The sequence below is a fragment of the Amblyomma maculatum genome, unplaced genomic scaffold, assembly GCF_055883805.1.
Source record: "Amblyomma maculatum isolate TAMU_Amacu unplaced genomic scaffold, ASM5588380v1 scaffold_14, whole genome shotgun sequence".
NCBI classification, from domain to species: domain Eukaryota; kingdom Metazoa; phylum Arthropoda; class Arachnida; order Ixodida; family Ixodidae; genus Amblyomma; species Amblyomma maculatum.
Genome location: NW_028146739.1, coordinates 50,567 through 75,994, shown reverse-complemented (window position 1 = coordinate 75,994; position 25,428 = coordinate 50,567). Strand labels below are relative to the sequence as shown.

Below are 25,428 nucleotides of genomic sequence, written 5' to 3'. Positions count from 1 at the left end.
GGCTGGCCGTCGACTGAGTGGCGCCGCGCATCTTAGCTCGCGCGGGATGTGTTTTGCCGCCTTTTGGCCACGTGACCTCAAGAAGGGAGGAGGGGGGGGGGGGGGGAGAGAAGCTGCAAAAGCAGGGAGAATCTCCCTGTGTGCGGTGCATGCAATTCTTTTTCTTTTTTTTTTTCGCCGCTATTTCTCTCTGCTTCGGCATTCCTGTCGCCCCCCGCGGTAGGGTGCCTCGATGCCTTTCGCCTCCCCGTGGTTCTTTCCACTTTGCCGCAGGGAGAAGAGATGGACCGATGGGGGGCAGCAGGTCCCGCGCAGCGAGAAGCAGTTTTCTTTCTTTTTCACGCCCCCCCCCCCCCTCCCTCGTCGTTCAAGAAGCGTCGAGGTAGTTTCTTTTCTTTTCTTTTCCTTTTTCTACGGCTTCTGTAGAGCCCCCGTCTTGATACCAGCGGCTGTAGTTCTTTGCATGAAAAAAATATGGCTTGGAGTGAATGTATGTAATGTTCTTTTAACCGAATATCTTCCACATAAACCAAGTGTGGGGCAGTAGAACACCTGCAGCTTCATTTAGCCAAAATAGCAAGACCTGGCTACGTATATAGTGTTCAGCAACTTTATCGGAACCGTCTTTTCCAAGATGGTTAAGTTGCAGAACACTGTATATTATGAGTGCTTTTGCAGAGATTACATAGTCCATGCGGATTTATACTTCGCAAAGCAGTACGTGGGTTATTTAGAGTCCCTCGGGCTGTCATATTAATCGCAAACCACATTTCCGTTTTCGCGTTTGGTTTCCATCATAATGCGACTTCTGCAGCTCGACTAAAGCCCGTGACCTCGAGCTCAAGCTGGTAAATACCGATTGAACCACATAGTAACTGCTGCAAGTTTCTGACAAAAATATATTTTGTCCATTTGTTTTAGGGATGCATGAAAATCAGTAGAAGGTCGCAGGGCAAAGTGCACCGGATCCGGATGAAAGCTCATAAAAGCTCACCGCCTCTTTTTTTGACCCCGTACGAAATGTAAACTCATGGAGGCTGCGAAACGAATTTAAGGGCGTTTAGGATTGATAGGTTTCGAGGACACTGGCAAAAGTAATTGACGGTTAACATATAAACCTTAAAGGCACGTGATCTCTTCGGTTTACCGTGGGTTTGCTTAGGCTTACGTTATAGGTTAACTTTATGATGAGGTTGTTTAAATTCAGAGGTTACCATTTAACCATAAAAAAAAAATGGACAATTACATTCGTAGGTTCATAGCAGTTACCGCGCAAATCTTAGGCACTTAATACTAAGTATGCTTCAAACAGACAAGCAGCGCCTACCAGTTCACAATTTCAAGCATAAGTTCATGACAACTCGCGATCAACTACAGAGTGTACCATACCCGCCGCGGCTCAATTAGCGTGCGGTTAAAGCTTTATTTCAAAATATGTATAAATAACAGTTAATTTCACCTTCTGTTGCGCAATGTATAATTCTATCAGAAGGCTCAAATGATATAGTGTCAATATGTATCATGCACGCGGTATAACTCAATGTTGCATAAAAATAGCTGTTTCAATGATACGAATTTTCCACTTTTCTCCTGCTAAGCCGACTGCCTCATGGAACGTAGAGGGGAAACCTGCTGTATTGCAGGAGACTTTACTTTGATATGCACAATGTTATTTAATGATATATTATAGCAGCAGTGAATACGCGGCTGGGGAAAAGGGGATTCGAGGAACTTTATATATATCCTGGCATTTCATACCATATTTCTGCGTGTGAGGCTGACGTTGAAGAATTTAACACAATGTAGACCGCCACTGGTGCAGGAGCCGATCGATCCTCGTCATGTTGCGCGGGATTCTCAAAACGCAATCCCTTTGAATTTTCTCAAAAGAACCAAAGGTTACTTCTTGCACAATGCTTGTGTTCGCAGGAAGTATACGTTCGACAGGCGAATCGTCCGGGCGATCGGCTCTTTGCGTGCCTTTCATTTTTATTTGAAACTATCAGGACCACATTTGTGTTCTGGATAAAGACAGTCGGCCTCGGCATATTGATATATAAGAAATAAAGCTTTCCTAATCCCTGTGTTTTAACTGAGGCGGGCAAATATTTGTCCCAAGCTGTTCCATTTATCCTCATGTCGGCAATATACTCGAATTTCGTCTATCGAGAGTGCAGCATATATGTATATATGCGAAGCGCTACAGCTCATTTGGTCCAAAAGCCACCTCGCTAACCCGGTTTTCGCTTGAATATCGTCGGGTTTTGTCTGAAATATTCGGAATGTGGTAGTAAATATGGAGATGCGGTCCAGGTTCCCACCGGGATCTGTGACAGATGCTGTGCCTTTACTTTCCTATAACCAATTTACAATTAACTGCGGTTGTCCACCGAAATAGAGAGAAGGATGAGAAGGCGTTGTATCCCGTCGAATGTTAAGGGGAAGCTTGAGCGTCCCCCTAATTTTTATTTCCTTCTTTCAAATATTATTAACTATTCCATCGTACCACTGTGTAAGGTCGTGGAACAATTTACTCTGTGCGACTGCAGACGTGCTTAAGTGCGTGCGTGCGTACGTGCATGCGTCACACACGGCTTCGTGCCGATGTCGGGATAGACTATTAACTCAATAATCTCGGACATCTTGTTCATCCTAAAGTTATAGTTAATTAACGTATGCGCGAAACTTCCGATAAAGCCTAGTGCACACAGGTGCCAACTTTCCCACATCTGTGTTCCTTGATTGTTTATTGATCCAGCCTCCCAATGATACGACCCTGCATGGCTTAGCACGTGTTTTCTTGTGGATTCCTCTTGCAAAGTCAATCTACTTTGATTATATTTTCACTATAGCTAGGTGGTGGCGCCTATCTGGGTTCCGCCTTGTCTTCATTATGCCCTTTGTTGTGCGCTATTGGGTATCCGAGTTAGTGGATCACATAGGTTAAGTTGGGCGGCCTTAACTTTTATACTGGCTTGGAAGTAGAAGGCAGATGCTTGTAGTGCATGGTCAGGGAAAGCAGGCGCACGTGTTCGCATAGTTAGAGGAGATGTTTGTAGACGGAACATGGATAGCCATAGCAGTATCTAATCTCTGCGAAGCGCTCTGCTATTCTGCGCCCCTATACATATGTGCCTAAGGTATGCGAAGTGGGAGACGCCTGTTGCACCCAATCTCCCGCATGCTCTAAGAGACTTTCGGTGGCGCACTGAGTGTGGCGTATTCGATCCCCACCAAATTAAGACAGGCTTTACAGCTGGCATATTGATCCGCACAGTATCAACTTTGGTCAGGTCGAGTCTCACACACGTGTCCTTAAGGACTGCGTCGCAGCTTGGACATTCCGCTGCCTAGCGCCGTGAGCTTTTTCGTCGCACAGTGGAAGGCCGCGTGAAGCGTTCGAACAACGTGTAGTGAAGTCCGTGGGATTGATCATTTGGCAGAATAGGAACGCGGTCGATCGTATTCTTTCGGTGACCCCGTTGTCTACTGTTCCGCATGCTAGTGCGTCTCACCTAGATATAGCCAGCTGTTAGTTCTTGGAGAGCAAAGCTTTATCCGGAGGTTGTTGACGCGGCACATCCACCTCAGGAAGGTCACTTGTACATCGAAGTGATTTGAACTGGGTTCTTGTCTTGAAGGACGCAAGCCTGCGGCTCACGCGTATATGTGTGAGCACAAAGGATCAAGCAATCGACTGTCTGGAAATTTGTTAGGGGGTCAGAGCTCCCGAGGGAGTCCTGTTGCAGCTGCGCATTATTGATATACAACGTGTGACTAGAAACTCACTGCATTATATATTTCTTGCCGCTACCTTATATGTTCGGTACTGTTTGCTGTTTTACTGAAACATTATTTATTGTCCCAGTGTGCTTTGCTATTTCCATGTTTATCAATAAGATTTCTTTGGTTCCCTGCTATGTAAATGGTTGAAGTTCACGCCTATGACGTCATGATCGTTTCTACTCTCTTATCCCGGTACTTTTCAAGCAGAAGTCTTAAGTTTCTGGACCTATGCAGCATTCCTTCCATATGCAGGGCTATTCTACAAGCGTTCTCTCGGCTTAGTACGTACGACAGATAATTCGCTTTAATCACTTCCGATACATGTTCACGCCTTAAAACTAAAAGTTCTCCATATTATTAGTCTGCAAGCCACAACAAAAACCCGAAATTGCGGCAGCTGCTTCAGGAAAGAATTCTTTTAAATTAGCTTCTTTTATTGCGCGTACCTCGTGTAGCTCTCAATAAATATTCTTAATTTTCAATCACTCTGTCTAACATAGAGGTCTCAAACTCATATTGATATGCAGGATTCGTTGAGAAAATATGTCTCTCGCGGACCAGGAGTGGACAGTAACAAGCAAGAAAATATAGAAGCCATAATTCAAAACAATCTGTAAAACAAAAGCGAAATACTAATAAAATAAATAAAAATCAACTGTTTCGTTCCGATGAAACCACACTCCCATTCTTTGAGCAAAAAGAAAAAAGGAACAAAAAAAAAACAGAAAAAGCGGAGCATCTTCGATTTTTTGTGTCCAAAAGTGCCGGAGGAGCGCGTTACTTCAGGATGGCTTGGCGGAGTTACTGAAAGGATACAGCAGTTGAAAACTACTACAGTCACTTGTCCTGACAGTATATAAATGCGAATGAAAAAGAGGTCTGGTTGTCCAGCGCCTAGTTATTGAAGGTAACAAAGTTGACTGTCTTGTAATTTTAACTAATAACGCGCAACTTTGGAAAACGCGCTTACATTTCCAACATTTCGTTCGCACGTACAGCGTCCTCGCGCGCTCGAGATCGTCTCTTGGTCGCGCTCTACACTTCTGCAATGAACTTGAAAGCACGCACGCACCCACGAGCACAAGCTGCCGAGTCTTCCAAGAACTGTTGACAAGAAGCGGGGGAGGAGAGGGGGGTAGTTTCCGGTGTAGAATCGGACCGCTCGCTGCGAAAATGCGCTCCTCCGACTTCCGAAAAAAAAAAAAAATGAAAAGAGCCGCCCGTCCCACCCCGGCAGGTCGTAAAAGAGGATGAATGGGCCACACGCAAAGAAACAAAACCAAATGACAAGGACGCTGGCCCGTTTTCTCGCGGCTCTTAGCTTTACCAGACTGTTTTGAGAAAAAAAGTATGCGATTAATAACCTGGACAATAATCATTTTCCTTCGTTTTTTTTTTCTTCATGTATTTGATCGTAAGACAACTTTGTTCGAAAAGAGCTCCTTCAAAAATAGTATACAAATACCACAAAGCTGCATGCTCTCTTCAAAGTCGGCGTGTATACATCTCTTCTCTCGCCCAGTCAGGAACGCTCGCCACCAACTTTCGAGCTGCGGGGGTGACATAGTTGCACCGCCCTTCCCACCATGTCCCCCCTCTTTTCCGCCCTTCCTTCGAAACGTCCGAGCGTGAGGTCGGTTTTGTTTCGTCCGGGTCTCCCTCCGTGTACGCATTTCTCTTCTCCTGCTGCGAAGTAGTGTTTTTAGAATTTGTCTCTGCTTGCCTGCCGGAGCGTTCGCCGCGACCAAGGCTTGCCAGTGCCCTACGCATAATTTCTGCCCCCGTGTGCTTTTTCTCTTCTGTCCGCTTCTTTTATTTTACACAATAGCCTTCTCCTCCCTTACAATGAGAAGTTGCGTCTACTCAAGTGCCCTGCCATATAGCGGACGCATTTCAGTGAGTGATACGGGCTAAATGGGGTGTATGGGAGCTTGTGCGCCAAAATATAACTGATGTTACAGCACCTACAGCTGCGCTTCATATTAAGCAAACAGTATAATGACATGACCTACACATGAAATCGCGGTCACCTTGTGGCTTGCTGTTTATCACAACTCGGTAAATAATTTTACTAACAGTATAAGGTTCACTAAAAATGTGAGCGACAAGTTAAACAAACAATAGCTTAATTAATGTAACAAAACATTTACACTGAATAGCATGTATCATTTTGTTCCATACTAAGCGCAAATTACATAACATCGCGAAAAACCAAAGCCAAGTAACAGGCAAATTTAAAAAAAAGTAGCAGTCGTGCTCTTCATAACTTTTTTTCAATGTACCGCCTCAACAGTCGGGCCAACGCATTGCCGCACTCTTGCCATTAACCTGGCGCCGTGCCCGGCATTTAGTCCGCCCAAAAAGTCGGGCCAAAGGCCGCTGCGAACTACTTGCCGAAATGGCTGGCAGCTACCTCCGGGCCGACCGCTTGCCGTGGTTTACTAGCCGACTAAGTAGGCTGCCGACCATTTTCCGAACGTCGGCCACACGTAAATGGTCGGCCAAGGATGCTTGGGAAATTGGTTCCAAAACTGGTTTAGCCTAGGCTTAGTATCATAACTGCACCTATTTAGTAGTGTTGGGAGGTTCTTGCAATGCCAAGGCAACGTGTCTTGCCGGCTGTATCACTGAAATTGCATCTTCGCGCAGGACCGTCTGGTATGGACGCGCTACACAGCTGGTACCTCAAAAGAGCAGCAGGAATTCTCGCAATATTTTGTCTGAACGCACGTTGTCCACGGATTCGACTGAACGCACTACCAGTCCTAGCGTCTTAGTTGCCTGTAGTTCTCTTCTTTACAATGAAGAAGGTGAAAGTCTCGGACTCATCATTCATGACCACTGGTAGGGGCGCCACTCCAAAGTGAATAATCACGTACCCACGGTACGGCCGAAGAATAGAGCTGCTTGACTGCAGAGATGTCTCTGCATGGATTCGCTGTCACGAGCGTACTAGTACATTTTCGCACTTCCCCCCACAGTGTCACCAACGTACCAGTACGTTCTCTATCGTGCATTCAAACCTTCGCGCCTGAGCGCAAAGCTGGCACGCTTGGACAGGCTGCGCCATCTGTCAAATCTTTCTATAAGTTTTTATTTTCACCCCGCGTTGTGTTGGTACGTATATACTGGAGAGTGCGTAGCGACCGCACCCACCCCCATTGCCTTCTTTACTGGGGAGCGCGGTCGTTCCTCGCATGCTACTCTATCGTGCTAAGCGATCATGCGGTGTGCGAGTTTCGGGGCATGTGCCTGCGGTTATGGGTTCAAAGGTTGTTCTGCCATCTGCCGCAGGTTTACAGGTTTTTATTTTTATTCTGTTGGCGTGTCTGCTATGACACGTCACATTCAGGGGCTCGCGCCATTGCCTCTCCAATAGGCCGACACATGACTCGATTGCTGCTTTTGCTCTCTTGCCGCGCCCTTGCTTGCGGCTAGCAGCAGCAAAGGAGGTTGTTTTAGCCTGTTTTCATCTCCCCCTGTCATCTTGATTTCACAACGTGCCATTTCTTTTCGTTGAGCAGGCCACCAAAAGTGCACCCTCCGTGCGTGCGGTTACTTTTGGACGGCTGACTGCGCAGGAGCTTTGACTGCGGACTGGAGCGATGGCTTTTTTGATTATAAATGCGAGTCAAGCTCGGATTTGGTCTCTCAAGGAGTATTGAGCAGTTTTTTCTTATATTATCCTCATTTATCTAATTTATAATCGGGCTGATAATGATGATGATGTTAATTAACGACACCTGCAAAACACTGAAATGTGCATGTTTCGTTGACTGTGTTATTTTTATAGCAATCATAATCAAAAATAAATCGCTATGCTCGTTCTCTGATATGTTCGTTCCCTGAAACCAAGCCGACACTGGGGGTGCATCATGGCCAGAAACGCCCGACAGCGAAAGGGTTAACCAGTACCTGAAGCGTGAACACTATCAGATGCCGAAGCGTGATAATAATGAGGTGGAGCTTGCTGGTGCTAAATACTTCTCCCGCCTCGATGCAAATTCAGAGATTCATCAGATTCCATTGGATAAAGCATTTGCTGCACCTTTCGGATGGTATCGTTTTCTGAGACTGCCGTTTGGGATTGCTTCAGCACTGGAGGTATTCCAAAAAACATTGACAGAGATATTTGACCAGGCTCCAGGCGTTCACTAGTATGTCACAACACAACACGATAATGTCCAAGCAGGGCAAATGCACTAGCGACAGAGATGGGACCCAGAGTTAACCTGAAGGGCTTTCTCCCTAACCCCTATGTGACAGCGAGCACTGCAAAATCAAGTGTGCCTGATGCAAGAGCACTGTGCTCTTCGATTTATCTGATGTCCACTGTAAACTCTGAAACAAATTTCGAGTGCCCTTGTGCAGTTTATGAGCTCTAATTGACACGAAGAGCTTTTTGTCCATAAGCACATGAGAAACAGCTCCTTCCAAGATGTGGTGAAGGAACTCATGACCGAACTTACTCTACCATGTTGCTGTGGACTTAGCTTCTGGAAGATGAGACCTAGCGGGCACCAGCAGTCATCGTGAAGCTGTTGCAGAACGCCGCCTATAGCTGCACCAGAGGCATCGGTAACGAGACACAACTGGGTGTCGGCTAGTGGGTGCATGAGCAGAGTAGTGTTGGGAGAGCTATTCTTGGCAACTTAAAAGATGGCTTTGGTCAATGGCATTTACTTGATAAGAGTGTGAGGACCATCTGGTGATTTTACAAGATTGGTGAGGGGCAGGGTAATGCGACCAACAAGGGCAAGAAATGCTCTTGGAAGTTTAGAAGGTCAAGGAACTCTTGGAGCGTGCAAAGCAAGTTGGGGTGAGGAAAGTTGTGGATAGCATACGCCTTGCTGTAAGGTAGAAAATTTGGCGAGTTAGTAATTAGACATGATTGAAAAAATGCACTGCGCTAAAAAAGACGATGACGAAACACTTAAAGAACTGGACAAGCGCAGACTCACAACTAAGTTGATTTGAACAAACAGACGAGGTATATATATACAGAGAAACAAACAGATGCACCTGTGCGGAACCACCAGGTTGTCAAAAAAAACATTACGTTTCAAGTTTTATCAAGGTATAAAAATTCACACTCTGCAAGCGAGACAGAGGGCTGGCTGATGCACCTATCACCTTGTTTCATGATGCAGTAAACCTCGTTAACTTCTTGCGTTAGCCTATCTTTATGATGGAAAAGAATTCTAGTTTGTGAGAACAGCGGGTAGCAGCTTTGTCTATCTTTATTACTTTTCTGATTTTTTTCTTTCCTTGCATTTCCTGCAATGCACAGTGAATATGGCCGATCGTTATGGGATTAGAACGGTTTTTTCTGCACCTTTCAAATTGGCCAGATTGTGTCCCCATGTACAGTGAAAAATTGATTCATCCCAGAGTATTGGCCCATTTCAGTGTAATATTGTAACATAACGTTACACAGAAGGCGCTCTGGCACTCTGGCACCGAAGAACACCAACAACCAATCAGGTCAGCACGAAAATGGAGCACCGTATCGCTTCGTCGTCTTCTCCGAATCGCCCGTTCAAATCTTCTTCGTCTATGAATGGCATGTGTCATTGCCCCCCCCTTCTTGGCAGCATCGCCTCGATGCTGCAAATGCTGCTTGATGCGATGAGCTGACAGATAGTATGCTAGGTTGGTATGGGATACCAAAACACAAAACGGGGCACCATCAGTCTCAAGAATAGTCAGCGGGGCGATCGTGGTAGGGTTTCATTAGGACGACGTGCACAACATCAGTGAACTTGCGTCGTCTGCGTCTTGAGGGATCTTGGGTCGCGGATTCAACTTTGTAAGTAACGTCGCTCAGGCGGCGGAGGACACGGTATGGGCCGAAGTACTGGCGCAGCAAATTTTTCAGAGAGCCCACGATGACGAACGGGCGTCCAAATCCAGACATAGTCTCCAGGCTCGTAGGCAGCGAAGCGCCGTCGCTTGTTGTAACGGTCAGCGTCTAGTTGCTGTTGTAGGTATATGCGCTGCCTTTCCAGCTGCCGCGCTTCTTCCGCACGCTGGGTAAAACTAGCAATGTCCAGGTCAAGCTCATGTTCGTCGTTGGTGTATACGGGCAGCATTGTATCCAGTGGAGTGGTCACTCGACGGCCGAAGACAAGCTCGAAGGGTGTGAGCCGCGTCGTCTCCTGAAGTGCCGTATTATATGCGAACGTGGCATATGGGAGTATTTGATCCCAGGTCTTATGCTCTATATCCACGTACATAGACAGCATGTCGGCCAGAGTTCTGTTTAGCCGTTCCACCAAGCCATTAGTTTGCGGGTGGTATGCCGTGGCCCGTCTATGGCTAGTGTGTGTAAGGTTCAGTACAGCCTTAGTCAGGCGGACCGTAAAAGCTGCCCCACGATCGGTAATGATAACAGCCGGAGCGCCATGACGCAATACGATGTCATGGACAAAAAACTCTGCTACTTCGGTGGCAGTTCCATTTGTGAGCGACGCGGTCTCAGCATATCGACTCAAGTAGTCTGTCGCGACAACAATCCAACGCTTTCCATTAGTTGACTTCGGGAAAGGACCAAGAAGATCCATCCCCACTTGTTGGAAAGGGATTTTCGGTGGAGCGATCGGCTGAAGAAATCCAGCTGGTTTCACGGATGGAGTCTTTCGGCGTTGACAATCACGGCAGGTTTTAACGTAACGTCGTACTGAAGGTAATAATTTCGGCCAATAGTATTTCTCCCGAATTCTTGCAAGCGTACGACTAACTCCGAAGTGGCCGGTGGACGGTTCGTCGTGACAAGCGCTCAAGATGTCAGGCCGTAAGTGCGTAGGTACTACGAGTAGAAATGTCTCTTTTGAAGTGCCTGCAGGTTCAATCAAGTGACTTCCAGCCGTGCGAATGTTCGGGCCGGACCAATGTGTCAAAACTTTCTTCAATTCTCGGGCGAGACCACGACTCATTACTGAATAATCGGCACCAGTGTCGAGTAACGCGGTGACATGACATCCACTCCACTGCAAGCCATGACGAAAAACAAGCGGTACTCTACCGCCGCGTCCTTCCAGATAATCGATGAGCGGCGCCAGCTCCGGGTCCTTGAGTTGAAGGTCAGCCATATGGGATTGGGTAATGGCCCCAATAAAGGGAAAATCGTCGGCGTTTTCCACTGCAGTGGAGTCCAATGGCGCGCGTGACAAGCAATCCGCATCTTGGTGTTTATGTCCCGACTTATAGACAACAGTGACGTCATACTCTTGAAGACGGAGCTCCAACGAGCTAAGCGTCCAGACGGGTCTTTAAGGCTTGCCAGCCAGCACAAGGAATGATGGTCGCTGACAATACGGAAGGGTCGTCCATACAAATATGGTCGAAACTTGCTGATGGCCCAGATTACCGCAAGGCACTCCTTCTCCGTTGTCGAATAGTTCGCCTCCGATCGTGAGAGTGTTCGGCTCGCATAGGCGATAACCCGTTCTACTCCGCCTTGCCACTGAATGAGTACCGCACCGAGGCCAATGTTTCTGGCATCAGTATGTACGGCGGTTGCGGCATCTTCATCGAAATGGGCGAGTATTGGGGGTCTGTGTAGGCGGCTTCTAAGCTCCTGGAAGGCTTGTTCTTGATTGTCTCCCCACAGGAAGGGTATGTCGTCTCTGGTTAGTGCTATCAACGGTTCAGCTATCTTAGCAAAATCTTAGAAATCTTAGAAAAACTGGAATAACCTCCCCGAATACATTGTCATTGAGGCTAATCCTTCTAGATTCAGACAGCTCCTAATCGACTATCTCAATGAAAAATAATCTTCCTGTACCTTATGTTAGCTACCAAGCCCTGCAAACTGACCAGCCGGTTTTACTTCCATAGCTGCTATTTGAATTTGTTTTATATTTTTGCCACTCTGCCATGACTTATCTAAATTTGTTACTCTTGTCTTTTTTCACCTTTTTTGACCTGCTGTTTCTATGTTGTGTCTTTATGTTATCTTGTTATTTGTTTTTTTTTATATATATATTTTTCTGTACTTCTATATTACTTTTATATTTATGATCATGTATGACTGCTGAACAACCCTGTACTACCCCCCCCCCCCTTTTGTAATGTCCCGAACGGGACCTTTAAGGGTTAATAAATGATGATGATGATGATGAAGCGTCGGTAGTATGAACGAAGACCTAGAAATCGTCGAAATGCTTTTTTGTCGGTGGGGCGTGGAAAATTTGACACTGCGGTAGTCTTCTCGGGATCAGGGAGAACGCCCTGTGCACTGACAACATGGCCGAGAAAGCGTAGTTCCTTGAAAGCAAAGTGGCATTTCACAGGCTTGATCATTAGTTGCGTGCCTTTGAGTGCTTGAAGCACGATGCGCAACCAGTCCAAGTGTTGCTCGAAAGTAGGCGAGAAAATAACATCATCTAAGTACACCAAGCACGACTGCCACTTCAGACCTGATAAAACTGTGTCCATCATACGTTGGAACGTGGCCGGTGCAGAGCAAAGACCAAACGGAAGCACCTTAAACTCGTATAGGCCGTCGGGCGTCACAAATGCAGTCTTCTCTCGGTCTCTCTGATCCACCTCAATTTGCCAGTATCCGCTTTTGAGGTCTAATGAGGAGAAGTACCTGGCGTCGCATAGTCGGTCGAGGGCATCATCAATCCTGGGCAGCAGATAGACGTCCTTTTTAGTCACGTTGTTTAACTTCCGGTAATCGACACAGAATCTCAAGGTGACATCTTTCTTTTTGACAAGGACCACTGGCGACGCCCATGGGCTCGTCGAAGGCTAAATCACATCGTCGGCAAGCATTTCATCAACTTGCGTTTTAATGGCGTCACGTTCCTTAGGAGAAACCCGGTACGGGCGCTGGCATACTGGTAACGTGGTCTCATCGGTGATGATGCGGTGCTTGGCGACAGGAGTATGACCGACCTTAGAGCCTGTGGCGAAGCAGTCTGCGAAATCGCTCAGAAGAGCCGAGCCAAGATTCCTCTGATTGGGCCTCAAGTCGGGGTTAATTTTAACGGTTTGCAGAGCATGACAAGGTGCGGCCTCTACTTTAGGGTTCGCTCCGGCGGTGCATAAATGAGACAAGGCAGTAACATCGTGAAGGACGGCAACAGCCGTGTCCTTGGCGAGATGCCGCATCTCCTTAGCAAAATTTGTCAGGAGGACAGTAGCACAACTGTTCTGGAGTTGTACGAGTCCTCGAGCAACGTCTAATTTTTTCTCGAGTAGTAGCGGAAGGTGCCCATCCGCGATGCCCTCGTAATCGTGCAATAAGTCATGCTTTACAAGAACCAACACACTAGAACGTGCTGGAACCCTCACGTCATCGTCGACTATACGCAAAACGTTCAGACCCGGATCTTCGTTTTCAATGCACACCACGGCTCGTTTCGTCGAAAAGGAAACGCGCTTGTTTCAGGTCAATGACAGCGGCGTTGATCTGCAGGAAGTCTAGACCAAGGATCAAGTCTTTCGAACACTCAGGAAGCACGATAAATTCTTCGACATACACAAAACCACGGATGCAGACCCGCGCTGTGCACTTGCCTGCAGGTTCAATCAAGTGAGTTCCAGCCGTGCGAATGTTCGGGCCGGACCAATGTGTCAAAACTTTCTTCAATTCTCGGGCGAGACCACGACTCATTACTGAATAATCGGCACCAGTGTCGAGTAATGCGGTGACATGACATCCATTCCATCAATCGTTACACATAAATTGGAGGTAGTATGCCGGATGCTGTCGCTACCTGACACAAGCGAAATCTCGTCGGGTCGGCCTGACGATGACGGAGGATCTTCACATTTCCCGACATCAGCGACCCTGCCTCTGAAGGCCGCTGGTATTAGTTTTCCCGGTTAGGGCTGGGAGAGGAGCGGCGTCGGGAAGAGTGTGGACTTGTCGAACGGTAGCTCGTCGGGGACGTAGACCGACGCTCTTGGTAACCGGACGTGACGGGATACTGTCGCGCTGCAAGGTCGCTTGCAATCTCAGTAGGCCGTTCGGCATTCCGAGGGTAGAGGTCCTCCGAGGCGAAACCACGCATGTTGACGCGGCGGTACGGGAACGCCAGGTAAAGGTGGCTGGCTGCCCCGCAATGATAGCACAGGGGCCGACGGTCCCGGGGCCGCCATACTTGACTTTAACGGGGTCGCTGGTAGAGTGGCGGAGGGGAGTAGCGAGGCTCCATGCGGCTCCATGCGAGGATACTGCGGCTCCATTGCTGGAGCTGCGGCGTTGATACTATGGTCCGGCGGGGGAGCCTCACGTAGGACGGACGCATAAGTGGGCCTCGCGTCGAATGTCTGGTGGGGAACGCGCTGCTGGGGAACGCCAGCAACTTGCTGAGCTGCCATACGCACCTCGTCCCGGACGACTTCAGCCAGTGAAGGAAAAGATGTTGTGTCGCAAGGCATCATGAGCGCTTGCAGCTCCTCCCGCACGAAAGAACGGATGAGATTGCATAAGGCGTCCATGTCGCTGCCGACATGCACAGGGAGTGCGTCGGACCCAATGATGTTCACGTCACGGTTGTACTGACGGGCTCGGTGTTGCAGCGTTGTCTCCATGGTCATTGCCTCGCTGAGAAACTCCGCCACAGTGCGCAGTGGACTGCGAACCAGTCCCGCGAAAAGTTCTTGTTTAACGCCCCGCATCAGGTGACGCAGCTTCTTATCTTCTGGCATTTGTGGGTCTGCATGCTTGAAAAGGTGTGTCATGTCCTCAAAGAACATACGCACGCTCTCGTTCTCGCTCCCGGCGGTCGGCGCTAGGAAAAGTGGCTTTCAAATCACGACAGAAGGCTGCCCAGGATGGGAAGGAAGCCTCATGGTTTTCAAACCATGTCTGTGCAGACTCTCCAAGAGCGAAGTACACGTTGTGGAGCTTACGCTCATCAGTCCACCCGTTGTAACGAGCGACTCGCTCGTAGTTCTCAAGCCAGTCCTCGGCGCCCTCGAACACGTCTCCATGAAAAGAGGAGGGTGTTCGCGGCTGATGACACAGGATGTGGGTGGGAAGCCTGCTCTCAGATGTCATTGCAGCAAGTTCTACGGCCGTCTGAGGGTGCATCGTCCTGGTAGCGGCCGAAAGGGGTCCGAATTCAGGGGGCTCTCCTCGTAGGCGGCGGCCGAGGCGTTAACGTACGGGGGTAAGCTCCGTAGTGACAGGTTGATTATGCAGGACTGGATCGATACCCCGCAATTCCTCCACCAGATTTGTAACGTAACATTACACAGAAGGCACTCTGCCACTCTGGCACCGAAGAACACCAACAACCAGTCAGGTCAGCACGAAAGTGGAGCACTGTTTCGCTTCGTCGTCTTCTCCAAATCGCCCATTCAAATTTTCGTCGTCTATGAATGGCATGTGTCAATATTAAGCACAGATCATGGTATTACCCCTGTGTGTGCGCGGTTGTGTATGAGTTGCCTTTATCTTGCGGTAAGGTGTATGTTGGCCAGACGGGCTGATGTATAAATATGCGACTGAAGGAACATTTGGGGTACATATCATCCAACACTTATTCACACGTGGCTGTGCATTGCAGGAAATGCAACAAAAGAAAAAATCAGAAAGGTAATAAAGATAGACAAAGCTGCTACCCACTGTTCTCACAAACTATAATTTTTTTCCATCATAGAGATAGCAGGCTAATGTGAGAAGTTAAGGAGGCCTACTGCATCATGAAACAAGGTGATAGGTGCATCAGCCAGCATTCTGTCTTCCTTGCAGAGTGTGAATTTTAAACCTTAGTAAAACTCGAAATGTAATGTTTTTTTTTGACAATCTGATGGTTCTGCGCAGGTGCATCTGTTTGTTTCTCTGTGTATATTTGTTCAAATAAACTTAGTTATGAGTTTGCGCTTGTCCAGTTTTTTAAGTGTTTAGCGTCGTCTTTTTTAGCGCAGCGCATTTTTTCAAGCATACGCCTTGCTCTCTAAATTGGCCAAATTCTCTGCTCTGTTACGTAAGGGCCAAGTAACTCGATATAGTTGATGCCGCACTTGATCAAATGGATTGATGACAAGGCTTAGTGATGATGTGATGGTGTAGCAAAATACTGCTGGCAGGAAAATCGATAATCGCAGCAAATGCTGACAATGGGCTGCCACAGGGGCAAGGATGTTATTCACAGACGAGTCGTGGGGTTCACTACGACAAGATCGAAGATCTGCAGCCAGAACTTCAGCTCCTAGAAACTGCACTCCAACAATGGCAGAATGCATGTTCGCAATAGTAATGTAGACCTAAGGCTTCCAATTAACCCGGTTCTGTGCTAGCTGCATCCACTTGACTCCTGCAAACTTCTTAACCTCATCCGCCCACCTAACTTTCTGCCACCCCTTGCTACGCTTTCCTTCCCTTGAAATCCAGTTTGTTACCCTAAGCGACCATCGGTTATCCTCTCTTCGCACTACATGCTCTGCCCATGTCCATTTCTTCTTCCTAATTTCTGCTAGAATGTTGGTAACTTGAGTTATTTCTCTGACCCACTCTGCACGCTTTCTATCTCTTAATGTTACCCCTACCATTTTTCATTCCATAGCCCTCTGAGTTGTTCTCAACTTAAGTAGAACCCTCTTGGTTAGCCTCCACGTTTCAGCCCCATAGGTGAGTATAGTAAGGAACGCTCAACATCAATGGATGTTACAGGAGCGTGCTTGTACTTAGAAACATTTGACGGCTTTACACTGTTCGGTATCATAGAATGTTCACCGGTAAGTACTCCTGAAGTTCTATACAGATCTCTACAGTAGCCAAAGTAGTCAGGACCGTAATGAGATTGGCGGTAGGGAAAAACAGTCAGACGTCCCACCAGTGACGAAGGACGAGGTCAAGAAAGCATTAGAAACTATGAAAAGGGGGAAATCAGCTGGAGAGGATCAGATAACTACAGATTTGTTGAAGGATGGGGGGGATATCGTGCTAGAAAAACTGGCCACCCTGTATACGCAGTGCCTGGTGTCATCGACGGTACCGGAACCATGGAAGAATGCAAACATTATCCTCATTCATAAGAAAGGGGACTCTAAGGACCTTCAAATTTACAGACCAATCAGCTTACTGTCTGTTACGTATAAGGTATTTACTAAGGTAATCGCTAATAGGATCAGGACAACCTTAGACTGCAATCAAGCTAAGGATCAAGCAGGTTTTTGGAAACGATGCTCTACTATCGATCATATTCATACCATCAACCAGGTGATAAAAAAATGCTCAGAATATAACCAGCCCTTATACATAGCATTCATTGATTACGAAAAAGCATTTGACTCAGTTGAAACCTCGGCGGTGATGCAGGCATTACGAAATCAGGGGGTAGACGAGCTGTACGTGAAAGTGCTGGAAGATATATATATAGTGGCTGCTCAGCAACCATAGATCTGTATAAAGAAAGTAACAAAATTTTCATAAAGCAAGGTGTTAGGCAAGAAGACGAGATCTCCCCAGTACTATTCACAGCTTGCTTAGAGGAAGTATTCAGAGACTTGGAATGGAAGCAGTTAGGGATAAGGGTAGATGGAGAATACCTCTTTAATCTGCGATTTGCTGATGACATTGCCTTGCTAAGCAACTCGGTGGATGAACTGTAAATAATGATTGATGACCTAGACAGGAAAAGTAGGAAGGTAGGCTTGAAAATCGATATGCAGAAGACTAAGGTAATGTTCAGCAGCCTCGGGAAGGAACAGCAGTTTGCATTAGGCAGCTAAGTACTGGAAGTAGTAGGCGAATATGTCTACTTAGGTTAGGTAGTAACCACAGATCTGGATCATGAAAAGGAAATAACAAGAAGAATAAGATTGGGATGGACCGCGTTTGGCAAGCACTTGCAGATTATGACTAGCAGCTTACCGGTATCGCTCAAGAGGAAAGTATACAACAGTTGCATCTTACCTGTACTCACCTATGGGGCTGAAACGTGGAGGCTAGTTCTACTTAAGTTGAGGACAACCCAGAGGACTATGGAACAAAAAATGATAGGGGTAACATTAAGAAATAAGAAGCGTGCAGAGTGGGTCAGAGAAATAACTCAAGTTACCGGCATTCTAGCGGAAATTAAGAAGAAGAAAAGGTGGGCTTGGTAGGTGTGCAAAAGCGCAGACTACTAATCCGTTTGTCTTCGTAATGCAGGCACTTACAGTCACCGTTCACCTGCTGCTCGTTAACCTGCTGCATGCTTCACCTGGTTCCCCGCTCCGCGTGGCCACTCGCCACCATGAAAATGCAGCTTTCCTGCCTGCTACGTCACTGGCACCAGACCTGCATGCGCCGCCGCCGGATTACCTCATCCTGGATCGTGCGTGGCCATCCCGAGCGAGACAACCATCATCGACTGAAGCAGCTATAAATGTGTCGCATCTGTCGCCGCAGCTCTGTGGGCTCGATAGCTGTGCAAAAGCGCAGACTACTAATCCGTTTGTCTTCGTAATGCAGGCGCTTACAGTCACCGTTCACCTACTGCTCGTTACCCTGCTGCATGCTTCACCTGGTTCCCCGCTCCGCGTGGCCACTCGCCACCATGAAAATGCAGCTTTCCTGCCTGCTACGTCACTGGCACCAGACCTGCATGCGCCGCCGCCGGATTACCTCATCCTGGATCGTGCATGGCCATCCCGAGCGAGACAACCATCATCGACTGAAGCAGCTATAAATGTGTCGCATCTGTCGCTGCAGCTCTGTGGGCTCGATAGCTGTACAAAAGCGCAGACAACTAATCCGTTTGGCTTCGTAATGCAGGTTGGTAACAACTTCTCTCTTTTCGCTAAAAAAAAATAGTAATTACTTCCTAATGTAGCTGCCGAGCCTGCAGTGCTGCGCTAGTGTTGTTGTTGATTGTTCTCGTGCCATCCGTTTACTACTACTCTTGTCGGGAGATGTGGAGACCAACCCTGGGCCCGAGAATTCTGAGACTATACTGTCCGAACTGCAGAAAGTGACAACTGGACAAGCAACGCTAATTTCCGACTTGCAGGACATAAAAACACAGCTCAAAACAACTGACATAACCTTAGCCGATTTAAACAAACGCATGATTACCCTCGAATCGCACTGCGCCACGCTTTCTGCCCTTAACTCTGAAATAGACAGCCTGAAAACATTAACAACTGAACTGAGCCAGCAGATCATCAAACTAGAAGAATGCATTGATGATGCAGAAAATCGTTCCCGGCGCAACAATCTGATATTTTATAATATCCCTGATACTAATGCATCCGAAAACTATCAGGACTCAGAACAAACAATCATTCACCACTGGCACACATCTAGATTATGAAATTGACCCGAATCAAATCGAGCAAACTCACCTTCTCGGCCATCATTCCACAGATCGCATAAGGCCAATCATTGTAAAGTTCTCATCATCCAAGACCATAAGAACCATCCTTTCTTATGGCTAAAAGCTTAAAGGCACAAATTATAGGATTGGTGAGGACTTTTCCCCTGCTGTCCATAATATTCGAAAACAGCTAGTTACCTACGCACGAACAATAACAGATAAATTCGCCTTGCGTTTTAAAACCCTGCACATCGGTCCTAAGCGTTGCACTTATGACGAGGCTTCACAAACCATAAAAGAGATTAAATAGCAGTCATCCCGTCAACATTCGGTAAACAGTTCTAAACATGCACCGCAACCCACTCTTTCTTTATCAGCGATTTTCACGAATATCCGCAGCTTTATTTCAAGGCGCGACATCGTTTCTAATCTGGTCTTATCATCATCCAACAACTTACTAATCTTGACGGAAACGTGGCTGCACTCTGACATCTCTGACAGGGAGGTCCTAGCTGACTTGCCAAAGTTTCGTCTTTTCCGCAAAGACCGTAAAGACAAGAGGGGAGGGGGAGTACTCATTGCAACTAGGCAGGTGCTATTATGCACATACATTAACTTGTCATCAGATATCGAAATATTGTGGATCTTACTTCACTCTTTACCACACTCAGTTCTCATTGGCGTTTGCTACAACCCCCCTAATAACAGTTCAGATTTCCCTCGTAAATTTAACAATGCATTGAATGAAATCAGAATCAAGCACCCTAATGCCACCATTCTACTCTTTGGCGATTTCAATTTTCCTACCATCAATTGGGAGACTCTATCAGCTATGGGTAACAGCGATGCTAATGAATTTCTGGATATTTGCCTTAATTTCAACCTCGTACAAATAATATCCGGACCAACTCATGTAACCCATGACTGTGCTAATACCCTCGATCTCATATTGACGGACCGTCCTGATTATGTTCAATCTGTCACATATCATCCAGGTATCAGTGATCACAAAATAATACATGCATGTTTCACAATTAAACCCCTTTCTCGCATAATCAATAAGCAAACAATTAAACTATATGATAATGGAAACTATACAGCCATTAATAATGGTATTCGCGCGTTCCAATGTTTTTTTGAGTCAAACTTTAACCAAAGAACAGTTCATGACAACTGGTCACTATTCAAAAGGAAAATTGAAGAATTGGTTGAAAAGTTTATTCCTAAAATTCTGAAACAACCAACAAATTTATTCCGAAACAACCAACAAAACCTATGCTTCACCAACACATTAAAACGTTTGGAAAACAAAAAGAAATGCCATTACCGCTCAGCTAAAAAACAACACACTGACAACTCATGGAATAAGTATTACGAGGCCGAGAAAGTATACCTAAAGAAAATTCGTGAAGCCAAACGCACCTTTTTTCATTCCGATTTACCTAAAATGCTGACCACTAACCCCCGGTAGTTTTGGCAAGTCATTAATCCACAACATGCGCGTACCATTTCAATCTCTGATGAGTCAGGTGAAACAATCTCTGATACAGACTGCGCCAATGTATTTAATGAAGCGTTTTCATCCGTATTTACTAGCGAAAGTGATCCACCTCTTCCTGTACAACAGACATTTATTCACCCCCTATGCCTCCCCTAATATTCTTTCCTGCAGGAATCTTATCATTAATAGAAAACATGAAGCTGTCATCTTCTGCCGGTATCGACAATATCAACTCTAAAATACTGAAAAACACCAAAGACACATGTGCATCTTTATTGTCATTGTTGTTCACGCAGTCACTACTCACAGGCCAACTACCCAACGATTGGAAACGTGGAAAGGTCGTTCCAGTCTTTAAATCAGGCAACAAGAACTCGCCATTAAATTACCGCCCCATTTCTCTAACCAGCGTACCCTGCAAAATCATGGAGCATGTTTTCTAACAACTTTTTTCACCCCGCGCAGCATGGGTTTCGTAGGGGCTACTCTTGTGGAACCCAACTGGCTATTTTCGTGCATGACCTGCACATTAACCTGGATTCTAATCAACAGTCCGAGGTCATATTTTTAGATTTTGCTAAAGCCTTCGATAAAGTACCCCAAACTTTCCCTAATAAATCTGCACCCCAACATTTTAAAATGGATTGAAGAGTTTCTAACTAATCGCTTCCAGTTTGTTACTGTTAACAATGTTTTTTAACTCCCTTCCGATGACGTCAGGTGTTCCCCAGGGATCAGTACTTGACCCCCTACTTTTTCTTATATACATTAATGACCTACCAACACGTAACCTCTAACATACACATGTTTGCTGACGATTGTGTAGTTTATCGTACTATCACTGGTCTCACTGATCAATCAACACTACAAAATGACCTTAATACTGTACATAACTGGTATGACCACTGGCTAATGGAACTTAACCCACATGAATGTAAACTTTTATCCTTCCACCGTCGTCGTAATCCTCTTATTTTTTCCTACGTAATCTCTGGAGTGCCTGTACAACCTGTTCAGTCGTATAAATATTTAGGCGTAACACTTTCTAGTGATCTTTCTTGGAATTTGCATGTAACTAACACAATATCATCGGCCAATAAAACATTAGGATTCTTGAAACGTCATCTACATTGCGTGCCTCAACATGTTAAACTCTTAGCCTATAATTCACTCGTCAAGTCTAAACTGGAATTCCCGTCACCCATTTGGAATCCCCATCAAGCTTATCTCATTAATTCTCTCGAGTCCGTTCAAAATCGCGCTGCCAGGTTCATCCATGCCCTGTATTCTTATGATGTTAATGTCTCTGCCCTAAAAACAACCTCAGGTTTATCATCACTATCTCTCCGTCATCGCACTTCAAGCCTTTCTTTATTCCATAAAATATTCAACAGTCCCATGCGGGCAGCCCCGTATATTCTTCCCCCAGCACGCATAACACCCCGCACCCATCATTGCCTGCACGTCGCCCGTCCATTGTCACGCACCGTTACCTTTTCGAATTCCTTTTTTTCCCGCGCAGCTGCAGACTGGAACGGCCTTCATCGCTGTTATCACCTGCTCATCAAAGTTCTTTGAAAGTGTAAAAAAATATCTACAATAACAATGTTTTTATAATGCTTCCCACCCCTTATGTAACACCCCTTCCTGGGGCCTTTAAGGAAATAAAATGAAATGAAATGAAAATGATATGGGCAAGACATGTAGTGCGAAGAGAGGATATCCGATGGTCGCTTAGGGTAACAAACTGGATTCCAAGGGAAGGAAAGCGTAGCAGGGGGCAGCAGAAAGTTAGGTGGGCGGATGAGGTTAAGAAGTTCGCGGGGGTCAAGTGGATGCAGCTAGCACAGAACCGGGTTAAGTGGAGAAATATGGGAGAGGCCTTCGCCCTGCAGTGGGTATAGTCAGGCTGATGATGATGATGATGACTCCTGAAATTTGCTTGTGGACTGAGAACCCCTCGTTTTTGTCCAAGACGGACTGCAACTTTGAACGGATTTTCTCGGCAACTTCTCCGTGAGGAAGAGCAGCGATTCGTTGCTGCACATTCTCAATTAATCCAATATTGGTAGTGAGCATTACACCCCCACATTCCATTTTTTTTTTATAGTGCTCGCAAGAAAAGTGAAGTTAGCGCACAAGTATGCGAGGTCTCCTTGGAGGTTGTCCTGAGAGAGGGTAGCTTGAGCCCTCCCGACTAGAGCACTCTCATCACCTGAGAAACTGTTTATGACGGTCTTCAGGTCAGAAAAGTGGTAGTTGCAGTATTCAATGGCTTCCAGCCACGTTCCCCAACGTGTGATGATAGGCTCCGGCGGGAGAGGCACTTCCGGCAACTGCTCTTTAAACGTGCACACACGAGAAGGCACTTTCAAAAACACACCCCTTGACTTAAGCAATAAGTTCATTAACATCCTTGAAGTGCTTTCTGAGTTCTTCACAAATACGGTGCAGCCCATGCGCTAGGCAGGTGACATGGACCATGTGCGGGTAGAACGGCTTCAGCAGAAATGCAGCCTTGTGCATATAGGTTGCTGCATCCATGTAAAGAAGCAAAACCTTGCTGTCTTCCACACCATTTGGGTAGAGCTTTTTTAAGGATTGGTAAACTAAGTAGGCTATAGTTTCCCCATTGGTCCTCTCCAAAGGCTCAGAGCATACAAGGAATGGCCTTGTCACCTCATCGGATTCAAGCTTTCCTGCTAGAAAGTGACCAATAAACCGTCCCTTCACATCCGTTGTTTCATCTACAGAGATCCAAATGCAGGAGTCGCCGATCTCATCTCGTATCTTTCCAATGGTTTCTTCATACAGAGGTCTGAGGTAGTTTTTTCGCAATGTAGATTCAGATGGCACGTTCATATTGCAATACTTCTGTAGGAACTGTTTAAATATTAGATTTTCGATTTTTTTCCATGAAATGTTTGCAGCCACTAAGGCCTCGCATAAATCCGTGCAGAAAGGATTTTTCCGGTTGTCCTTAAAGGCTTGTGTCAACAATGATTGCCTTGAGGTTGAGGGCTTCTGGCGTTGGACATTTGCCTGGTGTCCTGCAGTTTTTTCATGCTGGTCCAGATGATACTTTTTTTCGCAAGGAATCTGCGAGAAAAGCACACGGATATCTGCTACAAAGGATATAGAACATACTAATAACTAGGACGTGAGGAGCTGAGCCTTTGTGCTATAATATTGTTACGTGGTGACATGACAAGCGATGGAACACGGCGACACAACACAAACAGAACGACGTGATGACGTGACGATGAAATATGCTTTAATGGCCAGCGGGCCTGGCGTGAGCGCTCCGCCCCGCGCCACTGCTCGCTTCGTCATCTTTGTAGCATTACCCGGGGCCATCGAGCGATCGTCCCGATCGATTGCTAGAAATCCAATACATGACGTGGCGATGAACACAGACACAGGATTGTGACATGAAACGCTGGACACCACAATGAATGCGAAGATGGGAGGAATGCTTGCACCGGAGCATCAAGTCCAATCTTCACCGTTTGCCGAAGGCCAAGGCTCATGGACACGCCGAACCGCTTGGGCGGGGGTGCTGTCTTCGCTCGAGTGGTCGTGAGGTCGCTTCGTCGTGGGGTCGGTAGGATCAGCTTTGGGCTCTTCCTGGTCGTCGTGTGTTGTGGTCAGGGCTGGGGACGAGGCTGGGGACAGCGGCTGGTCGGGTCTAAGCAAAAAGAGCTGGGGCAGAGCTGAGCGGCGATCTCCACGGGCTTTCGGCAGATGGACCCGGCGTATGGTTGGCTTCGACGGTGCAAGGCGAGGAAGGGGATGAACCGCACCTCCAACCAAATGTTACGTGGTGGCATGACAAGCGATGGAACACAGCGACACAACACAAACAGAACGACGTGATGACATGACGATGAAATATGCTTTAATGGCCAGCGGGCCTGGCGCGAGCGCTTCGCCCCGTGTTACTGCCCGCTTCGTCATCTTCGTAGCGATATGTGCGAGGGCAATATGCAAATTTCATAAAAATACGGACAATCTACTTGAATTAGCGGCACGCGGTAAAATAAACGTAGTGAGGAGCTGCACTGGAACGCTTCACAAATTTCGGATGATTCCAACAAATGATTCCATAAAACACGTCGGTTACACGTGCTCACCTTCTTTCCGCATGGTTGGCAGAAGACAGTTTCACCATCTGCAGTGTAGCATGGGGAGCCAGTAGTCCATTGCTTAATCAATGTGCTCTTTGAGGTCTTTCCTTTCGGCATCCTAGTGCAGATCCTATACCACTTGAAAATAATGACTAACGAGGCGTGATGTGTCAACTCTGGATGCGCCAGCGTCGCTTCTGGTGCTTTTGTTAGCAGTATGTTTACAGGGACATTGCGCCATCTGGCGAAGAGTGAAGAAACCATTTTGATTTAAGGATCGAGGGAATATAGCGCAGGAGCGATGCCGGAAGAGTGGCCTTCATGTAAGCGTTAAATAAACATTGTTTGGGTCATTTACTCTATTGTTCGAGCCCCTTTTCTGTAAAATAGGGCATTTTTGGGCACTGACGTCGGAATTAGGCATTTATAGGCACTGACACCCAAAATAGACATTTATAGGCACTATAAAAGGAGTATTAAACATATTTTCAACACCTAATTCGTGCTCATATATAAAAATGGTATGCCTACAAAGCGTTGCAAAAAAATAGGCATTTGCCTAAAATCCGGTCTCTAATCATGTCTTATGGTCAGGACGGGGGACTGGGTGGTGGAACGGTAAAGTCGCATTGGGTCCAGCAGGATGGGGAACAGCCAAGCAATGCGTTCTGGGAACCCGCTGCTGACAGCAGGAGCAGATGTGGTGTGCTAAAGCTCCAGGCCAGGATGATGAAGGTTGAATTACCCTGCA

At 46.7% G+C, this 25,428-nt stretch overlaps 1 protein-coding gene across 5 annotated transcripts in view; it reads left to right on the top strand.

The window, feature by feature from the left end:
• The window catches only part of LOC146172058 (ubiquitin carboxyl-terminal hydrolase 8-like), a 469,773-nt gene that overhangs the window by 442,470 nt on the left and 1,875 nt on the right, over window positions 1-25,428 (top strand). For 4 of the 5 annotated variants that reach the window (XM_084586092.1, XM_084586094.1, XM_084586091.1 and 1 more), the window contains one exon: window positions 17,903-18,508. The exons of the other annotated variant lie outside the window; for it this stretch is intronic. In XM_084586092.1, coding sequence (XP_084442218.1) covers window positions 17,903-18,508 — 606 coding nt within the window. The remainder of the gene's footprint in view (window positions 1-17,902; window positions 18,509-25,428) is intronic. 5 annotated transcript variants of the gene reach the window in all.